The sequence below is a fragment of the Eurosta solidaginis genome, chromosome X (genome assembly GCF_040869045.1).
Source record: "Eurosta solidaginis isolate ZX-2024a chromosome X, ASM4086904v1, whole genome shotgun sequence".
In the NCBI taxonomy this organism is placed as follows: domain Eukaryota; kingdom Metazoa; phylum Arthropoda; class Insecta; order Diptera; family Tephritidae; genus Eurosta; species Eurosta solidaginis.
In genome coordinates, this window is record NC_090324.1 from 1,788,216 (window position 1) to 1,815,427 (window position 27,212).

Below are 27,212 nucleotides of genomic sequence, written 5' to 3' on the forward strand. Positions count from 1 at the left end.
GTTAATCGCCAGTGTTCGGACTTCTACCACTAAAGTAGTAGATCTACCACTATTTTTCTTTGAAGTTCTACCACGCAAGCTCGAAAAAAGGTGGTAGTTTTTTTATAGAAGTTTTTTGAAGAAACCTTTGCTTTTCCACAACTTTTTGAGAAGAGAAACAATATTAGTAGAAGAATAGTAGAAGAATAGTTTTATAAAACTCAAAATAACACCTAGCGATGCTTTAGTCACCATTTAATCTCTGTTTCTTTAGGTTTTTAGTACATAACTGCCACTTCCAGCTACCTACCTATGTATATATAGGAAAAGAAGTGAGTAATATTCACTACTTAAAAATATTTCAAATATAACCCAATGCTACCATTTTTTTCATAAATCTACCACTATTTTCTGAAAAAATCGACCACTAAACAAAATTTTAAAGTCCGCACACTGTTAATCGCTCGGCTAAGTTGACCGAGTATGAGCGTCCACGTCCCGCTCTAAAAAGTTAACTATGTATTGGTTAACTTTTCTGAGCTCATAAATTTTTTCAAATCTAACCGTTTGTTTGGTAATAAAAAAGTGCGGGTATTCCCCGAATTCCTGTATGAAAAATTATTGTCGGTGTCGCGTGGCGGGAAATGTAGATAGTCATGGGCATTTAAACTTGTGAGTTCTGTACTTGTGTTAACTTTTGTTAAAGCTTCTGTTTTGGTTAACTTTTTTCGCGATTCTACTGCATTAACCTTAGAATATTAAAAAATTTAACCTAATTCATTCGATTTACCGACTCGTTCGGCATCGTGAAGTATTAAATCTGTTTAATTAATCGACAATTGGAAGTTCGAGTGACAGATAACCATCAAACTAAAAGACCGAGGGCGGAGGAACTCGAAAATGGTAAGCACGAATTTTCCATTAAAGTGTGATTCGGGTTTTTCCATCGAGCATACATTGCTATTTTCATATAATCGTTAAACATTAATAAAATTTCATGAATCAGACTGCTTTTTAACAGTCGAGTATAAATAACAGTAGCGAGCAATATATTTGCACCAGCTTTTATTCGTGAGATCACCCGGATATAATATGTTTATACATATACTGAAGTCGCGGCAAGAAAACAAGTGCCTATAGCTTGTTTTTATAGCTTTTTTTTAATATCAAAAGAAGAATCTTGTGTCTACGTATTTCTAATTCGCTACATCAATCAGCATCAAAAAAAATTCAAGTAGATAAACTCCATAACATGCAAATGTTGCTCACTGCTTCTACGCGAATAAAAGAGAATTCTTGAATAACGTGAAATAAATATTTACAGGACGGAAACTCTGATGGAAAAGATAATAAGAAGCGACGAGCTATCAAGAGCATCAATGAATATTTTTGCAAGCTGCCAAAAATTCAAGAACAGGTCTGCGAAGATACAAATGTAGAAAACAGAAGTACTGTTCCACTCTTAACTCATACTGATCGCGACGCTAATACATTGTTGGTTGATAAAAATAATGAGAAAACGTTGCATTCAACATCTATGAATACTGAATCGGGTTCGAATATACCTATATCACTTTCACAAAATTCTATTGTTAAAAAATACGACATAGGAAATTTTGTGAGAAAAAAACTTTTATTAGATGATTATACGAAGTACAACTTACTAAAATATCCTTGGGTACCACCGAAGGACTATATCTTCCATTTTTCGAGTCATATTAAAAAAGGAAAAATAGAAAAGCGATACTTTATACATCATTTTTTAACTGAATATGAGTGGCTTGTTTATTCCGAACAAAAAAAGGATGTTTTTGTAAATATTGTTTCTTATTTGCAAGTGATACTGGTGACTCGAAATCGAATGTTCCTCTCATTGCACTTGTCAAAGTTGCTGTGACATCGTTTGCAAAGTTGTCCAGTAAAGAAGGTGTACTAAATAACCACGCTATTAACAAATATCACTCTAAATCCACCCTTTTTAGTCAAGATTTCTAAAATACTTATGAAAATCCAAGAAAGGAAATCACTAATATGCTTTCTTCTCATCGCATGGAACAAGTTGAGAAAAATAAAAGATTGTTGGAGATTATTATAAAAATTATTATTATTTGTGGGCGACAGAATTTAGCATTAAGAGGACATAGAGATGACGGTGGTAAACTTAACTTTTCTGAATCAGCAACAAACGAGGGTAATTTTGAAATATTTAGTCACTGCAGGTCTTAAAGAGCTTGAAGAACTTTTAAATTCTACACATCCAAGAGCTACTTATATAAGCAACACGACTAAAAATGATCTTATTCAATGCTGCAAAGATGAAATTCAATCTATTTTGATAGAGAGGGTTAAAAAGGCTAGATTTTTTGCAATTATTTTCAATGAAACTACTGTTTGTAGTCATACTGAGTTGCCTTTGTTTGCGGTATTTATATGATGGCAATATAAGAGAAGATTTTGTAACTTTCCTTGATGCGTACGATTCGATCCGAGAAGATGTTATAAATGGAGAAAAAAAATTGACAAGTGTAGCCTTGGCACACATAGTGATCGATATTTTTAATAATTTAAGACTACCCTTTGAAGATTGCGTTGGAATTGGAACGGATGGATGTTCTGTAATGACATCAGAAGTTAAGGGAGCTATGCAGGAACTTCTTAAAATATGTACCAATGCTAACCATTATCCGTGTTTCAACCATTGTCTTAATAACTCGCTTGCGAAAACGTCGAAAGTTCTTCAAAAAAATGATTGTATTGCGTTGATGAAAAAAATTATCAGTTTTCCAAATCAGTATCCGAAACGTACCATAGTTTGCAAAAAACATCTGCAGGAATCATTAAGTGGACTATGTGAAACGCGCTGATCTGAAAAACATGATGGTATAATGCAGTTTGAGGGTGGGGCCGTGTGTAGAAGTCCACGAAAGTGGGGAAATCTACTGACCGCCATTCACCTGGGAATGGCCAGAGCGAATATTTTGCATGCGGTTCAAGCAGCTCACTACTGCCGCTCGCTTGCGGCCAAGAGAGAGATTTTGTTGCCAAGTGCTGGCGTTCACGCCTGTGGACGAGCGTCTCGCCGCTATCCGAAAAAAGCAAAATTTTTTAATATATCATTCATCTGCGCCCATGCGCCGACAGAGGAGAAAGACGATGAGGTGGCAGTCGGTTCTATGTACCGGAGCGACTCGGGATTTTTCCCGACCAAGGACTGTCATTTCGGTGTGACCCCATTTAATTTGTTTCGTCCCTCCCACAAATTGTCATCCTCCCAGCAGCTCCTTGCAGCAGGACTGCTACATATTCTCTTACTCCGGGAAGGTATCGAACCCAATCCGGGTCCGTCTCCTGACCCCGGTCATGAGAAATGGTTTTGCTGCATTTGCCAGAAAAGAATCTTTCTAGGACGGTCATACTCTGTTCAGTGTGTCTCGTGCAAGGGATGGTTGCATCGGACAGGTTGTTCTGGGCTTGATCCCAAAACCCGACGTCCACGTAACTTTTATAAATCTTTGGTGGCTCCTTGCTGCTCACGCCCAAGGGCGTCCCGTAGTCTTCGCCTAAGCGTATCCCCACTACCTTCCAGCAGCTTCGCTGCTCAGCAAGCCACAACAAGTACCCGCTGCTGCTCGCGCCCCACGGCGCCAACAACTCAAACAGCTGATACCACTCATAACTACTACCTTCGTAGTAGAGCTGGTTGCAATGCTGAGCATCAGCCCCTGCCCCCGTCTTCTTCTCCCCCCCTCTTTTCTGGCAGCAATCGTGCAGGTCAGGGAAACAGACTCTTAGTCCCTGCCTCCGTTTGCACCGTCTGCCAGCACAGAATATATAGGTTTGCGACATCCGCTCAATGCAGCTCCTGCCTTGGGTGGTGCCACTTTCCTAGATCTTCTGGTCTCCGCTACGGCAACCCCCCGACGGGTTTCATCGCGCCATGTTGCAAGGTCGCAAACCCAAATCATCAGGGTACCCCAGTGCTTGCCCAAGGGCGCCCAGTCCCAAGGCCACAACAGCAATTGCGTCCTGGCCTTCCACAACCTAGGCGTAGTCACCCCTCACTTACCCCTAGAGTGGCGGCGTCACCCCCCATGCACTTCAGAATTCTGCAGTTCAACTGTAATGGACTAACTGGGAAGATTACGGAGATAGTCGATTTCATGAAGCGGCACAACATCCGCATTGCTGCGATTCAAGAGACTAAACTCACAGCAAGATCTGCATTGCAGACCTGCTCCGGTTATAATGTCCACAGGAAAGACCGCGAGAGCGGAAATGGAGGCGGCCTCGCGTTTATTATACACCACTCTGTGCAATATCATATACTTGATCCTGGCATCGACCGCAGTGACAATGTCTTAGAACGTCAAGGCCTATCTGTCCGGTCAGGCGATGCAAACCTAGAAATCATCAACATCTACATCCCTCCTGTCACCTGTTGCCCCAGTGGATACCGCCCTAATATCGAGGCCTTACTCACTGGCAACAATCGCATTATCTTAGGCGATTTCAATGCCCATCACGACCTATGGCATTCAAACTTGCGGGCGGACAGTAGGGGTCAGATGTTGGCGGATCAAATAGACGAAACGACGTTCTGCACAATAAACGGAGACGCCCCCACACGTATGGTAGGAAGCTGTCATAGCTCGCCAGATATCTCAATCGTGAGCGCAGAACTCGTAAACTGCGTCAACTGGCAGCCGATGGTAACATTGGCATCCGACCACCTGCCCATACTTATTTCGTTCGAGCGTACCGCCGACTTCATCGTCACCGAAAAACGCACTTTCATAAACTTCAAAAAAGGAAAGTGGGAAGAATATAAATCTGCAACAGACAGCAGCTTTGCTGCCCTCCCTATCCCGACTGATGCCCGCCAAGGGGAGCGTGCCTTCCGTAAGGTCATTGAATCCGCCTCGGCACATTTTATTCCCGCCGGGAGAATTCCCGAAATCCGGCCCCACTTCCAGGCGGAGGCCGCGAGCTTAGCGAGGGAACGCGACCTTATAAGACAGCTCGATCCAGGCGACCCCCAAATAAGGGATATAAACCAACGCATCAGATTGCTTGTGGACGAACACAAGCGGGCGAAATGGGAAGAGCACCTAAGAGGTTGTAACCTCTCTACCGGTGTAGGTAAACTTTGGTCCACCGTAAAGTCCCTATCGAATCCGACTAAGCACAAAGACAAAGTTTCCATCGCCTTTGGCGATAAGGTGCTGTCGGATGCGAAAAAATGCGCGAGCGCTTTCTGCCGACAATATATAATGCATCCTACGGTCGACAAAGATAGACGGAGAGCCAATAGACACGCACATAAACACAAATTCAGCGCGTCACCAATTACCATCACCGCTAGAGAGGTTGAGGACGCCATTGGTCGCGCTAAACCATCCAAAGCAGTGGGCCCAGACGGCATAGCCATGCCGATGCTTAAAAACCTAGGGAAAGAGGGTTTCAAATATTTGGCACATGTCTTCAACCTGTCTCTTTCCACCTTTGTCATACCCGAGAAATGGAAAATGGCCAAGGTGGTCCCGCTACTAAAGCCTGGGAAACCAGCTAACGTAGGTGAGTCATATCGTCCGATATCTCTCCTATCGCCAGTGGCAAACACGCTTGAAGCCATTTTGCTCCCTTATTTCCAAGCACATTTGCAGTTAGCCCCTCATCAGCATGGCTTCAGAAAACTCCATGGCACTACCTCCGCGCTAAATGTCATTAGCACCCAGATAAATTGCGGTTTGAATCAATATCCCCACCATAGAACAGTACTCGTAGCGTTAGACCTATCAAAAGCTTTTGATACGATCAACCATGGCTCGTTACTGCAAGACCTGGAAGGGTCTACCCTTCCCCCATGTCTTAAAAGGTGGACCGCAAATTATCTGGGTGGTCGGCAGGCATCGGTGCAATTCAGAAACGAAACATCAAAACAAAGGAGAATTAAACAAGGGGTGCCAAAGGGTGGTGTCCTATCCCCGCTTTTGTTTAATTTCTACATATCTAAGCTACCTTCACCACCGGAAGGAGTCACAATCGTTTCCTACGCCGATGACTGCACAATAATGGCCACAGGCCCAGGCCCAAAGATCGATGAGCTATGCAATAAAATAAACGGCTATCTCCCTGATCTCTCCAGTTTTTTCGCCTCGCGAAACCTGACATTGTCACCGACTAAATCTTCCGCGACCTTATTTACAACATGGACGCCCCAAATGTCGACCATATTGAACATCCACGTCGATGGCACTACGCTACCGACTGTCCTACACCCCAAAATCTTGGGTGTGACGTTTGATCAGGATCTACATTTTGGTGCGCACGCAACCGCAATTGTTCCAAGAATTCAGAGCCGTAATAAAATCCTCAAATCCCTTGCTGGCAGTACCTGGGGAAAAGATAAAGAAACGCTCTTGACCACATACAAAGCAATTAGCCAGCCGATTACGTGCTACGGGTCACCCATATGGTCGCCAAGCCTAAAAACCACCCACTGGAAGAAACTACAGGCCTGCCAAAATACTGCTCTCAGAATCGCCACGGGCTGTCTTCTTATGTCCCCAGAACACCATCTGCATAATGAGGCGAGAATACTCCCCATCTGGGAGAGAAATGAGATGCTGACCAAACAGTTTCTGTTGAATACCCAGAAACCTGGGCATCCCAACAGACATCTGATTGACGAACCAGCACCGCCTAGGGGCCTAAGGAGTCATCTCCGTAAGCATTTTGAGGAAATACGGCACCTGAGAACCCAGCCGTATGAAGCGGTAAAACACAAGCAGGTCCTTGGTGAACTCCATAGACAGGCGTCGGACCTTTATGTCGGGAATTGCCCGGTGAATCCAGTACTTGAAGAAAAATATCCAGAACTCGCAGAAGAGGAACGCATACTCCCCAGGGAAACGCGTGTCACTCTTGCTCAACTTCGTTCTGGATACTGTAACAGGTTAAACTCTTACCTATCCAGAATCAACCCCGACATACAAAATGTATGCCCTGCTTGCAATGTGTCCCCACATGACACCAACCATCTCTTTAATTGTAATGTGGAACCAACGCCTCTAACACCCCTTTCCTTATGGTCCACCCCTGTTGAAACGGCAAGTTTCCTTGGACTCCCGTTAGAGGATATTGATGACAATTTGTGATCGGTCGCGGCTATTAGGTGGGGCGAGCATTGCTACAACAACAACAACGATGAGGTGAAAGACACTTTTTATGAACAATTAGAACGCACATACGAGCGCTGCCCCCGTCATGATATAAAAGTCGTGCTTGTCGACTTTAACGCCAGGGTGGGCAAAGAAGGTGTTTTTGGCCCTACAGTCGGAAAGTGCAGCCTACACAATGAAACTTCTCCTAACGAACTGAGGCTGATTGACTTTGGCGGTGCTCGAAACATGGTCATATCCAGCACGAGGTTCATGCATAAAAAGATACATCAAGCTACATGGCTGTCTCCTGATCGAAATACTCGCAATCAGATCGATCACGTTGTGATAGACGGACGGCATGCATCCAGTGTTTTAGATGTGCGCACGATCCGAGGGCCTAACATCGACTCGGACCATTATCTCGTTGCAGCCAAAATACGCACCCGCCTCAACGCGGCTAAAACCAAGGAACAAAAAACACATGGAAAGCTAGACGTCGAAAAGCTTCAATCACAACAGACTGCCAATGATTTCGCAACTCTACTCTCACACCTGCTCTCTGAGAGCACAACTCATCCTGAAGGAATACAGGAGCAGTGGGAGCATATCTCCAAAGCACTTCGTACTGCCGCCGAAGAAAAAATTGGTTACCGGCGGCCACGAAAAAACAACTGGTACAATGAAGAATGCCGCGTTGCAACCGAAAGAAAAGACGCTGCCTACAGGGCTACGATAAAAGCGAGCGCGACAAGAGGAGTGTGTGAACGCTATCGTGAGTTGAAAAGGGAAGCGAGACGCCTTTTCAGGAAGAAAAAAGCAGAAGCAGAAAGGCGTGAGTGCGAGGAGCTTGAGCTGCTAGCCACCAGGAATAACGTCCGAAAATTCTACCAAAAAATACGGCGACAGACGGAAGGTTTTAAGACCGGGGCAAACTCCTGTAGGAATGAAAACGGCGACCTTGTAACTGATGTCCAGAGAGTGCTTAGATTATGGAGGGAATCCTTCTCTGCTCTCCTAAATGGAGGCAGCAATTCACCGCGCAGAGATGAAGAACCCGATCCCGCAATCTATGATGATGGAATATATGTCCCCCCGCCCGATTATGACGAAGTTAGAATAACAATAACCAGATTGAAAAACTACAAAGCCGTGGGCGCTGATGGATTGCCTGCGGAGCTATTCAAGTTCGGCAGCGAGGAGTTGGTAAGGCGCATGCAGCAGCTTCTTAGCAAAATATGGGCGGACGAAAGCATGCCCGACGGTTGGAATCTAAGTGTTCTTTGCCCAGTCCACAAGAAGGGGGATACTGCAAAATACACCAACTATCGTGAAATCAGCCTTCTTAATATCGCATATAAGGTCCTTTCAAGTGTATTGTGCGAAAGATTGAAGCCCACCGTGAACCGGCTAATTGGACCTTATCAGTGCGGCTTCAGACCTGGTAAATCTACCATCGACCAGATTTTCACAATGCGCCAAATCTTGGAAAAAACCGGTGAAAAGAGGATCGACACACATCACCTCTTCGTCGACTTTAAAGCCGCCTTCGACAGCACGAAAAGGAGCTGCTTATATGCCGCTATGTCTGACTTTGGTTTCCCCGCAAAACTTATACGGCTGTGCAAAATGACGTTGAGCAACACCATCAGCTCAGTCAGAATTGGGAAGGACCTCTCCGAGCCGTTCGAAACTAAACGAGGTTTCAGACAGGGTGACCCCCTATCGTGCGATTTCTATAATTTGATGCTGGAGAAAATTATACTAGCTGCAGAACTTAACCGCACTGGAACAATATACTATAAAAGCGTGCAATTACTGGCATATGCTGATGACATTGATATCATCGGCCTAAACACCCGCGCTGTTAGTTCTACTTACTCCAAACTGGAAAAAGAAGCGGTAAAGATGGGTTTGATGGTGAATGAGGACAAAACGAAGTACCTGCTGTCATCGAGCAAAGAGTCAGCGCATATGCGCCTTGGCAACCACGCTACTGTTGGCAGCCATAATTTCGAAATAGCAAAAGACTTCGTTTATTTGGGAACCAGCATCAACACCAGCAACAACATCAGCACTGAAATCCAGCGAAGAATCAATCTTGCCAATAAATGCTACTTTGGACTAGGTAGGCAATTGAAAAGTAAAGTTCTCTCTCGGCGAACGAAAATCATACTCTACAAGTCACTTATCGTACCCGTCCTGCTATATGGGGCAGAAGCATGGACCATGACAACAGCAGATGAAGCGGCTTTGGGAGTGTTCGAGAGAAAAGTTCTTCGAAAGATTTATGGACCTCTACGCGTTGGCGATGTCGAGTAGCGAGGAAGATTTAATGATGAGCTGTACGAGCTATACGCAGACATCAACATAGTCCAGCGATTTAAAACGCAGCGGCTGCGCTGGCTAGGCCATGTTATGCGAATGAAAGATGGTGCTCCGGCCAAGAAAGTGTTTCTATCGGAACCCGCCTATGGAAGCAGAGGTAGAGGGCGGCCCCCACTCCGTTGTAAGGACCAGGTGGAAAACGATTTAAACTCCCTTGGTGTGACCAATTGGCGCCGGTTGGCGGAGCGAAGGAGCGACTGGCGCGCCTTGTTGGACGGCCATAACCGTTTAGACGGTTAAGCGCCAATTAAGTAAGTAAGTAATAATGCAGTTTGAAGAAAACATCACAAAAATTGTTGCTTCGTTTCAAGAAATTTCTATTTGGCAAGATTCAACAACAAGTTTTGGGGCCCGTTCTATGTTTAAATCTATTTGCGAGACAAAGTTCATGATTTCAAGGGTTTGAGCAATGAACTTTCTGTTTCACGACCACCAAGCTTACTTCTGCAAACACCGTCAATACATTAAAAAACCATAGACTTGAAGCAGGAAGTAATTTTTCGGGACTTTACAAAAAAATAGTCGCTTTAGCAGATGAGTTGAATTTTAATATTGTCCTCCCACGAATTGCTAAAAAGCAAATACATCGAGCGAATTACACTTCATCAGACGCTGAAGAGTATTACCGAAAAGCAATTTATATACCTTTTCTTGATCATACCATTCTTGATTTACAAGGTAGATTACCTGAAGATACATTGCAAACTTTTAATCTTAATTTCCTACTCCCATCGCTAATCAATAAAGATAATACACTGCAAAAAAAGAATTTATCTAAAGAGCTTGTCCAAGATATTGGTAAACGATACGCATCTCTTATTGGAGGAAGTAAAATTAATCTAGATGGAGAGTACGAAGTGTGGTTAGAACGCTGGCCTGATAAGCAACACAAAAAATCAGTTCCACTATCAGCTGAAAAAGTTTTAAATGATTGCAATGAATATGCGTTTCCATCAATAAATGCTCTTATCCAAATTTTGGCCACGCTTCCAGCTAGCAATGCTCGTGCTGAAAGGAGTTTTTCGACACTTCGCCGGTTGAAAGCATGGTTACGGTCCACAATGTCCCAGAACAGACTCACTGGTCTTGCACTTTTAAATACCCATTTCGATATTGAGATTGATATTGATCATATAATTGAAACATATGTAAAAAAAGGGAAGCATAGAATTAAATTTACTGTGTGAATATGAACTATGCAGAAGATAAAAATGATGTCAAACAATTAAGGAAGGCTAAGTTCGGGTGTAACCGAACATTACATACTCAGTTGAGAGCTATGGAGACAAAGTAAGGGAAAATCACCATGTAGGAAAATTAACCTAGGGTAACCCTGGAATGTGTTTGTATGACATGTGTATCAAATGGATGGTATTAAAGAGTATTTTAAGAGGGCTATGGTTCTATAGGTGGACGCCATTTAGGGATATCGCCATAAAGGTGGACCAGAGCTGACTCTAGAATTTGTTTGTACGATATGGGTATCAAATGAAAGGTGTTAATGAGTATTTTAAAATGGGGTGGGCCTTAGTTCTATAGGTGGACGCCTTTTCGAGATATCGCCATAAAGGTGGACCAGGGATGACTCTAGATTGCGCTTGTACAATATGGGTATCAAACGAAAGGTGTTAATGAGTATTTTAAAAGGGAGCGGGCCTTAGTTCTATGGGTTGACGCCTTTTCGAGATATCGCCATAAAGGTGGACCAGGGGTGACTCTAGAATGCGTTTGTACAATATGGGTATCAAATGAAAAGTGTTAATGAGTATTTTAAAAGGGAGTGGGCCTTAATTCTATAGCTGTTCGCCTTTTAGAGATATCGCCATAAAGGTGGAACAGAGGTGACTCTAGAATTTGTTTGTACGATATGAGTATCAAATGAAAGGTGTTAATGAGTATTTTAAAGGGCGTGGGCCTTAGTTCTATAGGTAGACGCCTTTTCGAGATATCGCCATAAAGGTGGACCAGGGGTGACTCTAGAATTTGTTTGTACGATATGGGTATCAAATGAAAGGTGTTAATGAGTATTTTAAAAGGGAGTGGGCCTTAGTTCTATAGGTGGACGCCTTTTCGATATATCGCCATAAAAGTGGACCAGGGGTGACTCTAGAATGCGTTTGTACAATATGGGTATCAAATGAAAGGTGTTAAAAAGTATTTTAAAAGGGAGTGGACCTTAGTTCTATAGGTGGACGCCTTTTCGAGATATCGCCATAAAGGTGGACCAGGGGTGACTCTAGAATTTGTTTGTACGATATGGGTATCAAATGAAAGGTGTTAATGAGAATTGTAAATGAGAGTGGGCCTTAGTTCTATAGGTGGACGCCTTTTCGGGATATCGTTATACAGGTGGACCAGGGTTGACTCTAGAATGCGTTGGTACAATATGGGTATCAAACGAAAGGTCATAATGAGTATTTTAAAAGGGATAGGGCCTTCGTTCTATAGGTGGACGCCTTTTCGAGATATCGCCATAAAGATGGACCAGGGGTGACTCTATAATGGGTATCAAATTAAAGGTATTAATGAGGGGTTTAAAAGGGAGTAGTGGTAGTTGTATAGGTGAAGGCGTTTTCGATATATCGACCAAAATGTGGACCAGGGTGACCCAGACCATCATCTGTCGGGTACCGCTAATTTATTTATATATGTAATACCACGAACAGTATTCTTGTCAAGATTCCAAGGGCTGCAGAATTTTTTCATTTTATTTTACTTAATATGGAAGGTGCCACACCCGTTTTACAAAGTTTTTTTCTTAAGTTATATTTTGCGTCAATAAACAAATCCAATTACCATGTTTTATCCCTTTTTTCGTATTTGGTATAGAATTATGGCATTTTTTTTTCATTTTTCGTAATTTTCGATTTCGAAAAAGTGGGCGTGGTCATAGTCGGATTTCGGCCATTTTTTATACCAATACAAAGTGAGGTCAGATAATTACGTGATCTGAGTTTAGTAAAGATATATCGATTTTTGCTCAAGCTATCGTGTTAGCGGCCGAGCGGAATGACAGACGGTCGACTGTGTATAAAAACTGGGCGTGGCTTCAACCGGTTTCGCCCTTTTTCACAGAAACCCGTTATCGTCCTAGAATCTTAGCCCCTACCAAATTTCACAAGGATTGGTAAATTTTTGTTCGACTTATGGCATTAAAAGTATCCTAGGCAAATTAAATGAAAAAGGGCGGAGCCACGCCCATTTTGAAAATTTCTTTTATTTTTGTATTTTGTTGCTCCATATCATTACTGGAGTTGAATGTTGACATAATTTACTTATATACTGTAAAGATATTAACTTTTTTTTTTAATTTGACTTAAAATTTTTTTTTTTTAAGTGGGCGTGGTCGTTCTCCGATTTTGCACATTTTTATTAAGCATACATATAGAAATAGCAGTAACGTTCCTGCCAAATTTCATCATGATATCTTCAAGGACTGCCAAATTACAGCTTGCAAAACTTCTAAATTACCTTCTTTTAAAAGTGGCCGGTGCCACGCCCGTTGTCCAAAATTTTACAAATTTTCTATTCTGCGTCATACGTTCAACTCACCTACCAAGTTTCATCGCTTTATCCGTCTTTGACAATGAATTATCGCACTTTTTCAATTTTTCGAAATTTTCGATATCGAAAGAGTGGGCGTGGTTATAGTCCGATATCATTCATTTTAAATAGCGATCTGAGATGAGTGCCCAGGAACCTACATACCAAATTTCATCAAGATACCTCAAAATTTACTCAAGTTATCGTGTTAACGGACGGACGGACGGACGGACATGCACAATCAAATTTTTTTTCGATACTGATGATTTTGATATATGGAACCAACCGTTATCCAATCAAAGTTAATATACTCTGTGAGCTCTGCTCAACTGAGTATAAAAATTGGACGTACTATTGTTAATTTGAATAACTTAATGAAACCAAATATCTGTATGAAATTATTAAACAATGTAAAGAAATACTAATAAATTTACCCCTAGAAAATAACGGTCTGCTATACGTTTCCCTTGTTGTTTTTTCTTGCATTTGCACGTACAAAGTATCTTTATGTGAACTTTGTTCAAAACACATCAGCTATTGGGAGAAACAATTACTGACTGAAATCGCCCGCCTCAAAAAGCATCCTGGATCCGCCACTGCTACTAACCTAATTTTATGTAACAAAGGCAAACATCCAACGTATAGGAATAGAATTAGAGAAGAAGTCATATATATCATCTTGGCCACAGACTCTCCCACTGCAAGAATCGTCGACTGGAGAGTGTCTGACATATGCTCCTTCTTGGATCACAACAGGATACTCTTCAGCATCGATCTTGAAGTGGAAGTTTTTCGGCCATATAGAAATCGAAGAAAAACAGACAGGGGAAATTAGTCTGAGGTAGTATCTCACAAGTGGAATTCAGACGGGGAACTAATAATATAGACAGGGTGGTAAACCGAATGATCTTTGTCATTGACAAACTTTTTTGAACACTTTTGTCGCCTAACTAGACCACGGACAAAACCTAGGACTACTTGGTGGAACACAGAGCTAAGCCAAATGCACCAGGAAGGCGAAAAAGTAATCATGGGAACAATACTGTGAGAACCTGGCGACAACAAATGAGGCTTCATGAAGTATGATGGTTCATGGACTGTCTCCAGTCAGACTCTGGAGGTCTTGATGGATACACACTTTCCGGGATGCACGGAGGCGATAGGCATCGCGATGCCAGAAAACAGCGCATACACTCCTGAAGCCGAAGTCACAGTCATCGTTGACCAGGATAAAATATCATGGGCTATACAATCATTCGAACCCTACAAATCGGCGGGACCAGATGGTGTGATACCGGCTATGTTATAAGCCACTACTATATTGCATATTCTCAAGATGTCTACAAGATGGTTATGTTCCCGAAGCCTGGAGAAGTGTACGGGTGATTTTTATTTTGAAAGCAGAAAAACTTAACCACTTGAAAGCCAAGGACTATATGATAATAAGCCTCTCCTCTTTTGTCCCTAAAGCACTGGAGAGACTTATCGATCTACATATTAGAAGCAATGCTAATATCTGCAGGATGGACGCAGCTCAGCACGCATACCGAAAAAGCAAACCAGTTGAAAGTGCCCTGTGTGAGGCAGTCAGTGTGATCGAGAAATCACTGAATTGCAGGGAATATACGCTAGCAGCTTTCCTCGACTTTGAGGGCGCTTTCAACAACGTGCAGACTGAGGCCATGGGCAAGACTCTTACACGATATGGAGCCTAAAGCTGTAGAGTTGCATGGATCGATTCTATGCTTAGGAGTAGGGTCGTCAACGCAACTTCAGGAACTGGTGCTATTGGCAAAAGGACCACCAGAGGCACCCCCAAGGCGGGGTGCTATCTTCTATGGATACTGGTGGTCAATGAAATTCTAGAAATCTTTAGGGGAAAATGAAGAAAGTTAGTCGGGTAGGCCGACGACTTAGTGGTTCTAATCAGAGGCAAATTCTTGTCAACGATCAGCGATCTCATGGAAACGGCACTTTACAACATTTTGCGTTGGGCAGAGCAAAAGGGGCTGGAGGTAAACAAAAAGAGAAATCGACAGAGGGTCATGAAGGTACAAAGGCCCGTATGCCTGGGAATGTATTGCAATGCTAAATGTAATCTTTCACTTGACGCCTCTACAAGTCTTCGTGCAGGGATTATCCGCAAAAGAGCTCGACAACTAAAAGAGTACAACATGTGGAAATCAGCTAAGCACGGACATGCGACGTTTCAAGACGATATCTCGAAGGAAAAATTGAACGGAATAATAACTGACCTAACATCCAAAACCGAACATCTCACGGCGGTTTTGGTCTTCCAGGTTGGCACATACGATATCCTTCAAGGCAGGAATGGGACGAAGGCCTAGACAATGGCAGGGGCATTACAATGGAAAAGGGAACTGGAGCTGGGACGTACTCAACACATCTACAGTTAATCGAATCATTTCGACTTCCTGACGTATGCAGTGCTTTAAAGGCCGAGTTCTATGCCATAGACAAATTAGTAAAGCTGCTTCAAGATAGTATGATCTTCGACAGATGGCACTCACAATGGACAAAAATGTCTCCGGGTGGGATTGTGGGTATTACCCACGCACGCCCTCTTAACCCAACCTAACCCTAACCTAATGTAAGCATCTTTGGGATTGGAAAACATATGTTAAATATCGGATGACCTAGTGCATATATCTGTAAGTGCTACCAAGTACAGAGCGTATGCTGTCAAAAATTTTCCACAAAAACCAAACCAAAAGATCCGAAATTGATACAGTTGGATATATGGATCACAGCGTAGTTGTTGCATCTGAATGTTAAATTTTTATCGGTATCTATATCAGGTTTCATTGGAACGCAACTAAACATTTTACAGACCTCATTGTCCCCAATCTCAATTGTTCATCGCGAATTGAACTGTTTTTTGTCAATGTTATAAGAACATAGAAGTCAATACCAAGCGCAATATAAAATAAATAAATACATTAAACAAAACCAACATCAAAAAACAAAAAATGAATTTTTGAATATTTTGCCGGAACATTAAATACTCTGACCCATCATTTAGTATTTATGTATATAATTTATTTCTGATATAGCTATCTTACTAAAATGCTTGTCGAATTAGTGGATTTAATTTTTATTCGTCTCTAATTCCTATATGTATTTGTATCTTATTTAAAAATTTTTGTTAAACATATTTATAAATGGTTGTATTTTTAAAGATGTAAAATCTTAATATCTTATACAATTACCAAATGAATTGAATATATATCAGCCGCGGTCTGTAGCATGCTGGCCTTACAAACCAAAAATCTCCAACTGAAGTGACGGGACTACTCACTTCTAAATACTTACGTAATTTTTGTATTGTAATGGAACAAGAAAAACAGAGCAAAATACAAATTCGCCTTTTTTTTAAAAGGTTATAATCACCATAAGCAACACTTACGCGGGCCATCCCTCAAATGTCGAAACAGTAAATAAAGTTAACATAGCTTTTGCCACATCGTCAAAATGAAATTTATATCGATTCCACAAGCGCTCCATTAACCTCGGTTTGTGTACATTTCCATCTTCGTAGATCAGGTAAGTGCCACTAGAAAAAAAATGTTATAGTTATATTATTTATTTATGAATTCATATATATATTCATTTACTATATTCTCCTACAGACAAGCTGAAAGACTACTTAAGTACCTAAATGTTTAAAATAAGTTAAATTCAATGCTAGCATACACATACATACGGCAAGTAAAATAAAAATAAAACAAGTAAGGAAGGCTAAGTTCGGGTGTAACTGAACATTACATACTCAGTTGAGAGCTATGGAGACAAAATAAGGAAAATCACCATGTAGGAAAATGAACCTAGGGTAACCCTGGAATGTGGTTGTATGACATGTGTATCAAATGGAAGGTATTAAAGAGTATTTTAAGAGAGAGTAGGCCATAGTTCTATGGATGGACGCCATTTAGGGATATCGCCATAAAGGTGGACCAGGGCTGACTCTAGAATTTGTTTGTACGATATGGGTATCAAATGAAAGGTGTTACTGAGCATTTTAAGAGGGAGTGGGCCTTAGGTCTATCGGTGGACGCCTTTTCGAGATATCGCCACTAAGGTGGACCAGGGTTGACTCTAGAATGTGTTTGTACGATATGGGTATCAAATGAAAGGTGGTAATGAGTATTTTAAAAGGGAATGGGCTTTAGTTCTATAGGTGAACGCCTTTTCGAGAAATCGCCATAAAGGTGGACCAGGGGTGACTCCAGAATATGTTTGTACGATATGGGTATCAAATGAAAGCTGTTAATGAGTATTTTGAAAAGGAGTGATCCTTAGTTCCATAGGTGGACGCCGTTTCGAGATATCGTCATAAAGGTGGACCAGGGGTGTCTCTAGAATGTGTTTGTACGATATGGGAATCAAATGAAAGGTGTTACTGAGCATTTTAAGAGGGAGTGGGCATTAGGTCTATAGGTGGACGCCTTTTCGAGATATCGCCATTAGGGTGGGCCAGGGGTGACTCTAGAATGTTTGTACGATATGGGTATCAAACGAAAAGTGTTACTGAGCATTTTAAGAGGGAGTGGGCATTAGGTCTATAGATGGACGCCTTTTCGAAATGTCGCCATTAGGGTGGGTCAGGGGTGACTCTAGAATGTGTTTGTACGATATGGGTATCAAATGAAAGCTGGTAATGAGTATTTTAAAAGGGAGTAATCCTTAGTTCTAAAGGTGGACGCCTTTTCGAGATATCGCCATAAAGGTGGACCAAGGGTGACTCTAGAATGTTTGTACGATATGGGTATCAAACGAAAGGTGTTACTGAGCATTTTAAGAGGGAGTGGGCATGAGGTCTATAGGTAGACGCCTTTTCGAGATATCGTCATTAGGGTGGGCCAGGGGTGACTCTAGAATGTGTTTGTACGATATGGGTATCAAACGAAAGGTATTACTGAGCATTTTAAGATGGAGTGGGCATTAGGTCTATAGGTGGACTCCTTTTCGAGATATCGCCATTAGGGTGGGCCAGGGGTGACTCTAGAATGTTTGTACGATATGGGTATCAAACGAAAGGTGTTACTGAGTATTTTAAGAGGGAGTGGGCATTAGGTCTATAGGTGGACGCCTTTTCGAGATATCGCCATTAAGGTGGGCCAGGGGTGACTCTAGAATGTGTTTGTACGATATGGGTATCAAATGAAACCTGGTAATGAGTATTTTAAAAGGGAGTAATCCTTAGTTCTAAAGGTGGACGCCTTTTCGAGATATCGCCATAAAGGTGGACCAAGGGTGACTCTAGAATGTTTGTACGATATGGGTATCAAACGAAAGGTGTTACTGAGCATTTTAAGAGGGAGTGGGCATTAGATCTATAGGTGGACGCCTTTTCGAGATATCGCCATTAGGGCGGGCCAGGGTGATTCTAGGATGTGTTTGTACGATATGGGTATCAAATGAAAGGTGGTAATGAGTATTTAAAAGAGAGTAATCCATAGTTCTGTAGGTGGACGCCTTTTTGAGATATCGCCATAAAGGTGGACCAAGGGTGACTCTAGAATGTTTGTACGATATGGGTATCAAACGAAAGGTGTTACTGAGCATTTTAAGAGGGAGTGGGCATTAGGTCTATAGGTGGACGCCTTTTCGAGATATCGCCATTAGGGTGGGCCAGGGGTGACTCTAGAATGTTTGTACGATATGGGTATCAAACGAAAGGTGTTACTGAGTATTTTAAGAGGGAGTGGACATTAGGTCTATAGGTGGACGCCTTTTCAGGCTGAGCTCAGGCCAAGGGGGTCACTGCTGGCGGACAGTGAACGGCCTATTAAGTTAGCTGCGAATATCAAATAAGCAGCCCTCGACCAAGAGCGGCTGGTGAGGAGGGTTTGGCTTAAAAGGCCTAAAGCACCCTGAGAACCTCCAGTGGCAGGGCGAGTAGATGCCGCCCTGAATTAAGCATCCACAGCCTAGTACGGGATTGCTTCGAGGGAATACCTACCCAAGATAGGGAGGCAACTATACGACGTGGGATACACTCAGGAAGGTAAAGAGGTAAATTATTTGTAAATTTAAGGAGATTGTCACATTAAGACTGAGCCCAATAAGGTCTCAATTAAGGTATACTGGAATCAACGACTCGGATATGTTTGTTAAGGGCTGGCGAATGTGGCATTCGGAAATCTCAGTACACGGCTTGACACACCGTCGAAATGACTTTCCGGTTAATTTCCCATTCGTCTCCGTCCCGATAAAACATTGGCAGGCCTTGGATTACGTTCAAAGTCCGTCATCATTAAGTTGGTGGTGCAGGTTCGGTTGAGATCCTCCCGATTAATACTGATCTGGCTCTGAACGCAGTCTTCATGAGGGACTGCGTTAACCTTCACGTGGCCTCCCTGCCTTCGCATAGATAACCACGGGATCTATATAGGTAACTGCACACTCGGACCAAGATAGCGGCCTAAAGTGGGGACCCAATTAAATAAATGATGAGCAACAACAATACTAAAATAAAAAACCAAACACAGGAGAATGAAATGGCGTTCAATCCATTTGTAGGAAGGAAGCTAGCTCGCTCTCCAGAAGGGCGTGGCCCATCGGCTCGGGGCCTTAACAATTCGTCGCAAGTGGTAACGAACCCCAAAGGAGCGGAGGCCGAAAGCAAGCAAGGAGCGTTGTCGCCGGGTGCTACACCGAAGCTTTGCAAAAAGAACTCCGACAGCAAGGCTCAAACGGGCACACCATTATTAAGTGAGCTAATTAAGCAGGCGTCAGCTGCGTTAAGTCAGCAAAACCCCCCTGGAGAAAAAAAGATGACCAAGCTAGGCAAGGCGATTGAGGACTTGATGCAGTTCTTCATAGGGCGTAATAATATACACGCGGAAATCAAGCGCTTGGCCTCCGTAATAAAAGCGCTGTACATCGAGTCGGCCCTAGAGGTAAAGAATTTAGAACATAAATTGCGTGCAAGCGAATGTGCCAAGGATAGAAGTCCATCACCCCCAGGAAAGCGACCGAGGAATAATTCGTACTCGACCAAGGAGAACAATGTGGTAAAACCCACTACTACCTTAAAAGACGTCTTGCCAGGGCACGTGGGTGGTCACAAACGACGGCAAGAAACGCAAGAGAAGACGGAGCGGAAAGAGGAAACTGCAGCCCAAAAGACGGGAGAGTGGCAGTTAGCTAAAAAGAAGAGCAAGAAAAAAGCACTTAAGGCTAGGCCGGATGCAATCATCATTTCCAAGGCGGGGGATGCGACGTACGCCGACATATTGCGTAAAGTGAGAAGATGCGACGAATTAAAATCCCTGGGTGATGACGTCAAAACGATTAGAAGAACCGCGAAAGGAGAGCTGTTACTAGAGCTGAAAAAATCGCAAGATGGGAAAACAAGCGCGTACCAAGCAGAAATTGAAGCGGTACTAAAGGACTCGGCTAAAGTTATAACAAAGTCCCAAATGGTCATGCTACAGTGCAGAGATCTCGATGAGATTACTACGCCCGAGGAGATTTGCAACGCCCTCCACCAGCAATACAACATCAAACTTCCAGATGTGGCTGCCATAAAAAGCATACGCACAGGGTACAGTGGCACGAAGTCGGCACTTATAATCCTTACAGCGGATGATGCCAAGGCGGTTCTTAATACGCAAAGAATCCAGGTAGGATGGGTTTCCTGCCGAATTAGAGAGCTCAAGCAAGAGAAACGCTGTTATAGGTGGTGGGGCTACGGGCATATAGCTCAGAAATGTAAGGAGACTGTAGATAGGTCTAACCTATGCAGAAAATGCGGCCAGGAAGGTCATAAGGCTGCAAGTTGCGAAAACGCACCGAAATGCGCGCTATGTGGGGGACAACATTCAGCAGGCAGTTTTAAATGCCCACAACGAGAGGGCAGCAAAATGGCTGTCTCATGAGGGTATTGCAGCTCAATTTAAACCATTGCGAGGCAGCCCAAGAGCTATTATCCCAAACAGTCTATGAAGGAGGATATGACATAGTGGTACTCTCTGAACAATACAAAAATCGCCAGGAGCAGGGTTGGCTCTCAGATTCATAAGGCAAAGCCTCAATTTCAGGATTCACGTGGGCAAAAATCAACGGTATATACGTCTTCAGTTGCTATGCCCCTCCGAGCATGACCATCGCCGAGTTCGAAGACATGATATACGGGATCACCATTGAAGCACGAGGTAAACACCCGCTTTTAGTGTGTGGAGACTTCAATGCATGGTCATCTGTGTGGGGAAGTAGACGAACCAACGAAAGAGGGAGAGTTCTCCTCGAAAGCCTTACTGCTTTGAGGCTAGAACTCCTAAATGAACCAGGGATATATACCTTCGATACAGGTACCAGTCGATCCATTATAGATCTCACCTTCGCTAGCAGCGAAATAGCAAGACGAGCAAAATGGTCCATAAGCAACGTCTACACACACAGCGACCATAAAGCTATTAGCGTAGAGCTGCTCAAAACTCCACGATCGGTAGCAGGAAGACATCGACAAAGTAGTAAATGGACCCACAAATATTTGACATTATCTGGAAGGACGCCATAGTACGAGAATCGCATGCGGAAGACCAGTCGGTTCAAATCACTAAGTTGCTATGTATGGCATGTGATGCTGACATGCCCAGAAGTCGCGGAAAAGCACAGCGCACTCCGGTATATTGGTGGAATGAGGAAATTGCGGAAGAGCGTAGAAAATGTCACAAATCACAAAGAATAGCGCAGAGGGCACGCTCATCACCACGATATGCGGAGCTAAAAAGCACCTATGTCGCACAAAGAAAGGCACTTAAAAATGCCATAAAAAAGAGCAAGAAGTTATGCTTTAGGGAACTGCTGGATAATGTCGACCTAGATCCTTGGGGATCAGCCTACAGAACTGTGATGGCCAAAGTTAAAGGACCGATATCACAGCAACCTACGTGCCCGACACTGAAAGACACAGAAAGTACGGAAATTCCGCAAATTACAGAGCAAGAGGTGCTGGGTGCTGCAAAAAGAGTTGCTGATAACAAATCCCCAGGACCCGACGAAGTCCCAAACATAGCCCTTAAAGCCGCGATCACAACTAGGGCTACATTATTTACTGATCTTTTTAATGCCTGTATGCAAGAAGGCGTGTTCCCTTGCCCGTGGAAACGACAAAGACTTGTCCTATTGCTGAAACGTGGTAAACAGCCGGACCAACCATCCTCATATAGGCCACTTTGTATGCTGGATTCCCTAGGGAAGATTTTCGATCGTATAATTAGTGAGCGCCTACAGCTGACTCTAGAAAGACCAGGTGGCTTATCGAATAGTCAATATGGATTTCGCAAATCAAGATCCACCGTAGATGCAATACAAACAGTCGTCAATATAGCTAGAGAAGCTATCTCTGGAGGCCAAAATAAAAGGAAGTTCTGTGCACTGATTATGTTGGACATCAATAATGCTTTTAACACTGCGAACTGGATGCAGATAATGGCAGCGCTGCAAAGCTTCGGCACCCCAGCTTACTTACGCAGAATTATAGGTAATTATCTTAAAGACAGAGAACTTCTTTTTGACACGGAGCAAAAGAGTACAAAATCACAGGAGGCGTCCCACAGGGATCTGTTCTCTTTCCAACGCTTTGGAATGTAATGTATAACGGGGTGCTAAAGATTGATCTACCAGAAAACACGCAAATTGTGGGATATGCTGATGATATTGCAGTGGTTGTAGTGGCCAAGAAACTGGACCTGCTTCAAGCATTATGTAATGACGCCGTAGCAAGAATAAAGGAATGGCTGACCAATACGGGACTGGAGTTGGCTAGCCAAAAGACGGAAGTGGTATTAGTAAGCTCCAAACGGTCGGCGAACGAGTTAGTCTTAACTGTCGGGGATCATCAAATCACCTCAAAGGATTCCTTAAAATACTTAGGAGTGCACATTGACTCTAGGTTAACTTTCAAAGAGCACTTCAGAGCGGTGGGGGAGAAAATTACCAAAGTTAATGGATCACTTATGCGAATAATGCCTAACATTGGAGGTCCGAGCGAAGCTACACGTCAGCTATTGTCCACAGTAACCAGCTCAATAATACTATACGCAGCACCAGTGTGGTATGGATCTAAACAGACCCATCAAAAATATATATTAGCAGCGTACCGACTTGCTTCTTTAAGAATAGCAAGTGCTTATCGGACGGTGTCCGACGACGCGATCTTGGTTCTAACCCGGAAAATCCCAGTGGACTTACTGGCAAGCGAAATGGCCGATCTGTATAACATTAATATCGAGCGACCATCTGAAGAAGACAAGAAAAGAGCAAGGACACAAACAATAGCTAAGTGGCAAGAACGGTGGGAGGCCTCGAGTAAAGGACGTTGGACTTTCACACTAGTTTGGAACGTAGCTCAATGGAATGAGCGGAAGCACGGTGAACTACCATCTCACGCAGATAATGAGTGGACATGGCGGTTTCAAAGAGTATTTATGGAAGCGTAGGATAGAGGAAGATCCTCATTGCCCAATGTGTACCACGGAGTTAGAAAACGCAGAACACGTCATGTTCCACTGCCCCCGTTTCCACGAAGAAAGATTCACCTTGCATGGAGTCTTTTGGGAGGAACCTACCACGAGAAATTTAGTATCACATATGTGCAACAGGAAAGAGTGCTGGACTGCAGTGAGCAAAATGGCATATATATAATGACACGCCTGATGGATGCTGAGAGGGAGCGCAGAGAAATGCGCATGCGAAGCAGTGGCGATTAAATGGACACTCAGAGCAAATAGCGGGAACCTGGACGCAGGGACAACAGTAGGCTCTTAAAAAATGAGAAATATGGAACGCCACCCTGAAGTAATGCGAAAGTGGTGCCGGGGTGGGCGTTTTTTAGTCTACGGACACACGGTTGCTGCGACGGCAGCAATTATGATGCATTAGGCATTTTTCAGCCTCCCCGCAAAAAAAAAAAAAAAAAAAAGGTGGACGCCTTTTCGAGATATCGCTATTAGGGTGGGCCAGGGGTGACTCTAGAATGTTTGTACGATATGGGTATCAAACGAAAGGTGTTACTGAGCATTTTAAGAGGGAGTGGGCATTAGGTCTATAGGTGGACACCTTTTCGAGATATCGCCATTAGAGTGGGCCAGGGGTGACTCTAGAATGTGTTTGTACGATATGGATATCAAATTAAAGGTATTAATGAGGGTTTTAAAAGCGAGTGGCCCTTAGATGTATATGTGAAAAGCGTTCTCGCGATATCGACCAAAATGTGGACCAGGTGATCCAGAAAATCATGTGTCGGGTACTGCTAATTTATTTATATATTCAATACCACTAACAGTATTCCTGCCAAGATTCCAAGGGCTGTTGATTTCGCCTTGTAGAACTTTTTCATTTTCTTCTACCTAATATGGTAGGTGTCACACCCATTTTACAAAGTTTTTTCCAAAGTTATATTTTGCGTCAATAAACCAATCCAGTTACCATGTTTCATCCCTTTTTTCGTATTTGGTATAGAATTATGGCATTTTTTTCATTTTTCGTAATTTTCGATATCGATAAAGTGGGCGTGGTTATGGTCGGATTTCGGCCATTTTTTATACCAAGATAAAGTGAGTTCAGATAAGTACGTGGGCTAAGTTTAGTAAAGATATATCGGTTTTTGCTCAAGTTATTGTGTTAACGGCCGAGCGGAAGGACAGACGGTGGACTGTGTATAAAAACTGGGCGTGGCTTCCACCGATTTCGCCCATTTTCATAGAGAACAGTTACCGTCATAGAATCTATGCCCCTACCAAATTTGAGAAGGATTGGTAAATTTTTGTTCGACTTATGGCATTAAAAGTATTCTAGACAAACTAAATGAAAATGGGCGGAGCCACGCCCATTTTGAAATTTTCTTTTATTTTTGTATTTTTTTGCATCATATCATTACTGGAGTTGAATTTTGACTTAATTTACTTATATACAGTAAAGATATTAAATTTTTTGTTAAAATTTGAATTTAAAAAAACTTTTTTTTTAAAAGTGGGCGTGTTCTTCATCCAATTTTGCTAATTTTTATTTAGCACATATATAGTAATAGTAGTAACGTTCCTGCCAAATTTAATCATGATATCTTCAACGACTGCCAAATTACAGCTTGCAAAACTTTTAAATTACCTTCTTGTAAAAGTGGGCGATGCCACTCCCATTGTCCAAAATCTTACTAATTTTCTATTCTGCGTCATAACGTCAACCCATCTACCAAGTTTCATCGCTTTAACCGCCTTTGGCAATGAATTATCGCATTTTTTCGGTTTTTCGAAATTTTCGATATCGAAAAAGTGGGCGTGGTTATAGTCCGATATCGTTCATTTTAAATAGCGATCTGAGATGAGTGCCCAGGAATCTACATACCAAATTTCATCAAGATACCTCAAAATTTACTCAAGTTATCGTGTTAACGGGCAGACGGACGGACGGACGGACATGGCTCAATCAAATTTTTTTTCGATACTGATGATTTTGATATATGGAAGTCTATATCTATCTCGATTCCTATATACCTGTACAACCAACCGTTATCCAATCAAAGTTAATATACTCTGTGAGCTCTGCTCAACTGAGTATAAAAACAGTTTGGCCGAGCTTCTCTTCCAATTTTCGTCGTGCTCCTTTTAATTTTTTCTACAAATTGGCGGGACAGGACCTACTTGTTTTATGCCGACTCCGAACGTCATCTGCAAGGCAAATGAGCTTTCACTGAGAGCTTTTCATGGCGGAAATACACTTGCCAAACACTGCCGAATGGTGAGCACGCTTAGAAAATTTTTTTCTAATTGAAAACTCTGTTTCTAAGATTTTGATGTTGCTTTGCCGGCTGTGTGAACCCATGATCTTCGGTGTGGTAGGCGGAGCACGTTATCATCACACCACGGCAGGCGCCAACATACCGCAAGTACTAGCTTGTTTTGCTTAAAATGTTTATTAATCTTAATAATTATTATAGCTAAGGAAAATGGGCGAAACGTCGAGTTATAAGAAGGACTATACAAGTTTTCTATAAACTATCGTTGCCGGCCACAAATTCAATGGACGGGGGCACTATGCAGACCGAGGTATTATAAACCTGTGCTGTGGACGCTAGTTATCAACCACCCTGCAGTCAAATCAACTAGTTGTATACTAGAAGAATACTAGTTTGCCAAAAATCTCAACTAGTATGAGTTCTGTCTTTTTTCCATATTACCAACTGGTATTTTTAACACGGCGATGTCCTACGAAATATCAATTGATAGCCTCTGCATCAGCATCATACCAATTGACAAACTAGTCAGTATATACACCAACATCATACCAGATGACATACTAGTCAGCATATCCATCAGACTCATACCAATTAACATACTAGTCAGCCTTTGCGCCAGCATTATACCAGATGGCATACTAGTTATTATATACACCAATATCATACCAATTGACATACTAGTGAGTAGACTGGGTTGGTCCCCATACAAAAAAAAAAAAGTTGCTAATTTGAAGATTATGTTGAGGGGGTTTCGGAAAATTTTTTTTAATTTTTTTTTGATCCTTCGAAATACAGCCAAAAAGGTTTTTTCGTTGTAACTTGCTTATTTGACGACCGTTTTTTAAAATTGATATGTCATTATTTTGGCCTTGAGAAGCTCCACATTTCCGTTTAATGCCCTTTTAAGCTATGAAGTCGTTTTCACATGATTAGGTCAGCTAACAAAATTTTACCCCCGCTAATGTATGTTTTTTTCCTTACCAAACGAAAGTACTTAAAAATTCAAGAAATTGTTGCTTTGAAACCATATTACTAAAATAATAAACAAAGAAGTTATAGCACTTTCAATATTTATCGCAACTATTATTTTACCTGATTCTTATTATACTTAGACCTGAAACTCATGATATTTTTGGAGGAAAAATTGCAGGGTTTGCATTGAAAAGTTAATAAAGATATGCCAAAAATCATGAACAGGGGAAGTCAAAGTAAATAAGTGAGTCAAACCTGTTGTTTCGTATTTATAATAATAACGCTATGCGACAAAATCAACTTTTTTCCTGGGTATTGGACAAAACCCACTTTTTTGTAGAGATTGAGGCTTAAGTAAACAAAGTACTATCTCCGTTTTTCGAACCGAAATTTTATTTTTTTGTTAA

The 27,212-nt window shown here is 42.3% G+C and overlaps 1 protein-coding gene across 1 annotated transcript in view; it reads right to left on the minus strand.

Annotated features, from left to right (window-relative positions):
* Ca-alpha1D (Ca[2+]-channel protein alpha[[1]] subunit D) overlaps positions 1-27,212 on the minus strand; it is a 6,221,746-nt gene that overhangs the window by 960,841 nt on the left and 5,233,693 nt on the right. Inside the window, exon 23 of the mRNA XM_067758067.1 lies at positions 16,498-16,644. Within this exon, the coding sequence (XP_067614168.1) occupies positions 16,498-16,644 (147 nt within the window). The remainder of the gene's footprint in view (positions 1-16,497; positions 16,645-27,212) is intronic.